The sequence below is a fragment of the Scyliorhinus canicula genome, chromosome 1 (genome assembly GCF_902713615.1).
Source record: "Scyliorhinus canicula chromosome 1, sScyCan1.1, whole genome shotgun sequence".
NCBI classification, from domain to species: domain Eukaryota; kingdom Metazoa; phylum Chordata; class Chondrichthyes; order Carcharhiniformes; family Scyliorhinidae; genus Scyliorhinus; species Scyliorhinus canicula.
Window position 1 is genome coordinate 168,741,299 of NC_052146.1, and position 6,464 is coordinate 168,747,762.

General features: G+C 46.3%; 1 protein-coding gene across 2 annotated transcripts in view; it reads right to left on the reverse strand.

Annotated features, from left to right (window-relative positions):
• Positions 1–2,228, reverse strand: part of tulp4a (TUB like protein 4a) — a 569,265-nt gene extending 567,037 nt beyond the window's left edge. For both annotated transcript variants that reach the window (XM_038802363.1, XM_038802372.1), the window contains exon 1: positions 1,531–2,228. In XM_038802363.1, coding sequence (XP_038658291.1) covers positions 1,531–1,782 — 252 coding nt within the window. In that variant the 5' untranslated portion in view covers positions 1,783–2,228. The remainder of the gene's footprint in view (positions 1–1,530) is intronic.
• Positions 2,229–6,464: the final 4,236 nt, after the last annotated feature.

Consider the following 6,464-nt stretch of genomic DNA (forward strand, 5'->3'; position numbering starts at 1 on the left):
AATAAAAATATTTAAAATGTCAAAGTATGATCTGGCAAAAAAAAATATCCACATTAAAAATATCCTGGTGCATACTCATTCAAGATGTGGGTGAAACCATTTTGTGGGCAATCATCTGATATTGCTGCCGTAGCCACCTCACCATTTACCACACACAGTGCCATGCCCTAAATCAGTCCAGCAATCCTTCACTGCAGTGAACTCCAGGCTTTGCCAGGGCAACATCCTTTCCTGTATGTTTGGGCTAGAGATGGACACATCATCTGCTCAGGCTGCATTGAACCACATTACCAGAACTGATTCAACTTTGGGAAATGCAGTCTTTCTCATCTACTCCTTTGCTGGAGTGAATGTCTGTATGTCCAACTGTTGCAAGATGGTCCCCTTTCATTTCATAATGGTGGACAAACCTGATGGCAGAATCTCTCATTCCTTTGCAATGTCTACTTTCACCTGCACACCAGGGTTTCCCACTTGCTGTGCCAATTCACATTCCTTCCGATAGACAACACTTAACTTTCTCACGGGTTTAGCACATCCTTTCACAGGAAGTTCTTCCTCAGCAGTCCATGGTTTTATGCTCTTGTTGATAAACTGAGAAAAGTTCAACAAATCCAGAGTAACCAGTGTGAAATACCAGCTCATCAATGGAATTGTTCCATGGATTTGTTATTCTGCTGACAGGTTGACAATTTTGACATAATGGGACTATTGTGCCATCAAAGTCCGACTTTTCATGATTTCATTGGGTCATAATGCAACCACATTTGAAATATTTTACTCACTGTAGATTTTCAGTTATCTTATGACCCTCCTATTCTCTGCCACACAGTTACATTTAATAGAAAAGTGAAATACAAAAAATTAATAGGCCATAATGAAAATTGAAGCCAATTAAGTTACCTGATCAGACTCAAGATTGGAATTCACTTTTAATTATATATAATTAACTTACTCTTGAAGCACTAAAACAGCCAATAGAGGATAGTGCAATGTGACTAAAACGTAAAGGACGCCACCAAATGGAAAATCACAGCCAACAAAAGTTTCTGCTGCAGCATATTAAAATTGACCGAATGAGAAATCCCTCCTTCAGAACAAAACTCCGTGGCTCCGTAAATTTAAAGTTATTTCTAAATGTGGTCTGTATTTTGTGATAAAGGTTGGCATTATACTAGAGCATCATATCAACCTGCTCATTGAGGGGACCACATCCTCCAGAGGTTCTCCTACCGCCATCTCCAGAAACAAGCGCCTCGGCCATTCAAAGCAAAAGGACGTAGAAATTAATCTTCAGATAAACTCAAGTTAAACGTTCCAGGAGATAAAACAAAAAAAAAACTTGCATCTAAAGAGGGAAAAGACACCTCACAACGTTCGAGCATTAGAAATACCAGAGCAGCTTTCAGGATCGCACCCGCTCTTCCATCAGCTGCGTCCATCTAAGGACCTGCACCATGATGTCGGTTTAAAGACCCGAACGACGCGCAACGAGCCGCGACCTCGAATGCAATTCCTTCAAAGTCTCACCTCGTTGTTGTGGCCTCGCAAGTTAAAGTTGATCCTCTGCGGAGTATTGCGCTCTCTCTTGCAATGGCTGGCAGTGAAAGTCACGCCAACCACCCCCCTGCCGTTGCCAGTGGCCAGCCAGCCTTCCTCGTAGCAGCGCCGCCGACAAACGGGCTTCTCCTTCTCGCTCTTGGGCACACGGCCCTTCCAGGACATGCAGAGGATGTTGGAATCGCTGCACAACACCGAGCCCGGCTCCACCGCCGCGAACATCGCGCTGGGGCCGCAGCTGCGAATCAAACCGCCGCCGGTTCCTAGGCGGCTTCGAGTGACAGCATCGGGAAGCCTGGGGCGGGAAGAAGAAAACACTCCGACGGTCTCGGCAATGGGGAGGCTGGTGAGAAAACTGGAAGCGGCCGAAAGCGGGAATGTGGGGCGGGGGCGGCTGTTTATCCCGAACTGAACCTCCCGATCATAGGCCAGTCAGGCAGACCGCCGCGAGCACGGACCGTTAACCCAGGACCGCCCGCTTTGCTCGAGCTTCTGTGGAGGTGCGAGAGCCTGCGCGCGCCACCTCTTCTCGTCTGAAAAGGCTGCCTTTGGGTGGGGAGGGGGGCAAAGCGTCACCTGTCAGCACCACCACCACTTTATCATTCGATCCCGCACGGATGCTCTGAAGACGTGAAAACCTCGCCCGTCGATTCTTGGCTCCAGCTCACTCCCTCGCGCGCACGCACGCGTTCAGCGTTACGCCAACACGGAACATGACGTAATGAAGTCGGTCAATCACGCGGCGATGTCTGCGTTCCCGCCGCGGCGTCACCTGCGGCATTGGAGTCGTTGTTTCAGGTGTTTTCCTATGAAAAAGCCTCTTGAACAGAGGTGATCAAAAACACAAGGGTGGTATTCTGTAAAGCTTGTGCAAATTCTAGTTTGCCTGGAGACATTCAAATTAAGCATGTTTAATCCACTTCAATAATTGAGTATGCAAAACAAAGGAGAAGGTTCTGGGGAAACTGAAAGGTCAGAAGGTGGATAAGTCACCTGGACAGGATGGACTACACCCCAGGATTTTAAATGAGATAGCTGAGGAGATTGTGGAGGCCTTGGTGGTGATCTTTCCCTGTGGAGGCAGGAAGGGTCCTAGAGGACTGGAAAGTGGCAAGGGTTAAGGATGTCTTGGAGCGGGTACAAGACAAAGGTTTAAAAAAAGGGATGAGGTCCTAAAAGCAGGAGACAGGGAGCTAAGAAGGAAGTTAAGAAATTGGACCTCAAAGGTATTGATTTCAGGATTACTACCGGTGCCACGTGCTAGTCAGAGTATTACAGGATATATAAAATGAATACGTGGCTGAAGAGATGGTGTCAGAGGGAGGTTTTCAGGTTCCTGGGGCACTGGGGGAGGTGGGACCTGTACAAACTGGATGGGTTACACCTGGGCAGGACTGGAACTGATGTCCTAGGGGGACTATTTGCTAGAGCTGTTGGGGAAGGTTTAAACTAAAATGCCAGGGGCCTCACGGTAGCATGGTGGTTAGCATCAATGCTTCACAGCTCCAGGGTCCCAGGTTCGATTCCCGGCTGGGTCACTGTCTGTGTGGAGTCTGCACGTCCTCCCCGTGTGTGCGTGGGTTTCCTCCGGGTGCTCCGGTTTCCTCCCACAGTCCAAAGATGTGCGGGTTAGGTGGATTGGCCATGCTAAATTGCCCGTAGTGTAAGGTTAATGGGGGGATTGTTGGGTTACGGGTATACGGGTTACGTGGGTTTAAGTAGGGTGATCATTGCTCGGCACAACATCGAGGGCCAAAGGGCCTGTTCTGTACTGTTCTGTGTTCTATGATAGGAACCTATGCAAGGAGTCAGAGAAAGAGGGAGCAAGGACAAAAGCAAAAGGTAGAAAAGTGAACAAGAAAAATGATAGGTGGAGAAACCAAGGGCAAAATTCAAACGGCAGTGGAGAAAAATATTGGGAGCAAGACAAGCATTGTGAAAAAGACAAACTTAAAGGCTCTGTGCCTTAATGCACGGAGTATTTGCAATAAAGTGGATGAACTAATCACGCAGATAGATATAAATGGGTATGATATAATTGGGATTACGGAGACATGGCTGCAGGGTGACCAGGAATGGGAACTGAACGTCCCAGGGTTCTCAGTATTTAGGAAGGACAGGCATAAAAGAAAAGGTGGTGGATTGCACTGCTGGTTAAAGAGAAAATTAACACAATAGTGAGAAAGTATATTAGCTCTGACAATGTTAAATTTGAATGGGTAGAGTTGAGAAATACCAAGGGACAAAAAACATTAGTGGGTGTCATATATAGACTCCCAGACTGCACTGGTTAGGTTGGAAATGGCATTAAACAAGAAATTAGAGATGCATGTAATAAGGGAATATCGGTGATCATGGGTGATTTTAATCTTCACATAGATTGGGCAAATCAAATTAACCACAATGCTGTAGAGGAGAAATTCCTGGAGTGTGTACGGGATGGTTTTCTTGACCAATATGTGGAGGAACCAACTAGAGAGCAGGCCATCTTAGACTTGGTACTGTGTAATGAGAAGGGAATCATTGCCAATCTGGCTGTACAAGACCCCTTGGGGATGAGTGACCATAACATGATAGAATTTTTTATCAAGATGGAGAGTGAAGGAGTTGATTCGGAGACTAGGATGCTGAATCTTAATAAAGGGAACTATGAGGCATGAGTTGGGCTTGATAGATTGGGGAGAGTTACTTAAAGGGGTGACAGTGGGACAGACAATGGCAAACATTCAAGGAACGCATGGAAGAACTGCAGCAACTGTTCATTCCTGTCTGGCACAAAAGCAAAGGGGGTAAGAGGACCAATCCATGGTTTACAAAGGAAATTAGAAATAGTATCCGATACAAGGAAGAAGCATACAGATTGGCCAAGAAAAATAATAGGTCTGAGGATTGGGAGCAGTTTAGGATGCAGCAAAAAAGGCCGAAGGGATTGATTAAGAGGAAAGTACAGTACGAAAGGATGCTTACAGGGAGCATGAAGACCAACACAGAGTTTCTACAGATATGTGAAGAGAAAGAGATTGGTAAAGAGAAATGTAGGCCCACTACAGCCAGAAACAGGGGAATGCATAGTAAGGGACAAATAAATTGCTGAGCAATTGAATACATACAATTCTGTCTTCACAAGTATTTGTCTTCACAAGTTCACAAGAATTTCACAAGTTCTGTCTTCACAAATAAGGACACAAATCAGGTCCCAGAAATGTTGGAGAATGAAAGGTTTAGTGAGAGGGAAGAACTGAGGGAGATCAACATTAGTAGAGAAATGGTGCTGGGAAAACTGATGGGATTGAAGGCGGATAAATCCCCAGGGCCTGAGAATCTGCATCCCAGAGTGCTTAAGGAGGTGGCTCTGGAAATAGTGGATGCATTGGTGGTCATCTTCCGGGATTCTATAGACTCTGGAACTATCCCTGTAGATTGGAGGGTAGCCCACATCACTCCGATATTCAAAAAGGGAGGTAGAGAGAAAACAAGGAATTATAGACCAGTAAGCCTAACATCGGTAGTGGGGAAAATGCTTGAATCCATTATCAAGGACTTTATAGCACAACATTTAGAAAGCAGTGGCAGGATCAGTCAGAGTCAGCATGGCTTTATGAAGGGAAAATCATGCTTGACAAATCTGATGGAATTCTTTGAAGAGGTAAACAGTAGTCGACAAGGGGGAGCCAGTCGATGTGGTATATTTGGACTTTCAGAAGGCGTTTGACAAAGTCCCGCATAAGAGATTATTGTGCAAAATTAAAGCGCATGGGATTGGGGAAAATGTGTTGAGGGGGATAGAAAACTGGTTGGCAGAGAGGAAACAAAGAGTTGGGGTTAATGGGTCCTTTTCAAATTGGTAGGCAGTAACTAGTGGGGTACCACAGGGATCGGTACTGGAACCCCAGCTATTCACAATATATAGAACATAGAACAGTACAGCACAGAACAGGCCCTTCGGCCCTCAATGTTGTGCCGAGCCATGATCACCCTACTCAAACCCACGTATCCCCCCTATACCCGTAACCCAACAACCCCCCCCCTTAACCTTACTTTTAATAGGACACTACGGGCAATTTAGCATGGCCAATCCACCTAACCCGCACATCTTTGGACTGTGGGAGGAAACCGGAGCACCCGGAGGAAACCCACGCACACAGGGGGAGGACGTGCAGACTCCACACAGACAGTGACCCAGCCGGGAATCGAACCTGGGAACCTGGAGCTGTGAAGCATTTATGCTAACCACCATGCTACCCTGCTGCCCTCATATTAATTATTTGGATGAGGGAACAAAATGTAACATCGCAAAGTTTGCAGATGATACCAAATTAGGTGGGAGGGTGAATTGTGACGAGGTGCAGGGATCCTACAGCAGGGATCCTACAGCACAACTAGGAATTTGTCCGTTGATGCAGACGGGTGTGCACGATACTTTGGTTCCTGAAGTCAATGAACAGCTCTTTAGTTTTGCTGACATTGAGGGAGAGATTGTTGTTGTTACACCACTCCACGTGGTTATCTATCTCCCTCCTGTCTTCTGACTCATCGTTGTTCGAGATCCGACCCACTCCACTTGTGTCGTCAGCAAACTTGCAGATGGAGTTGGAGCCAAATTTAGCCACGCAATGATGTGTATGTAGGGATTATAGTAGGGGACTAAATACGGAGCCCTGGTATTTAGGACTAGCGTGGAAGAGATGTTGTTTATCCTTGCTATGGGTCTATGGGTCAGAAAGTTGAGGATTCAGTTGCAGCGTGAGGAGCCATGTCCTAGGTTTTGGAGCTTTGATATAAGCTTGGCTGGGTTTATGGTGTTGAAAGTGGAGCTATAGTCAATAAATAGGAGTCTGATGTAGAAGTCCTTGTTGTCAAGATGCTGCAGGGATGAGTGTAGGGCCAGGGAGATGGTGCCTGGT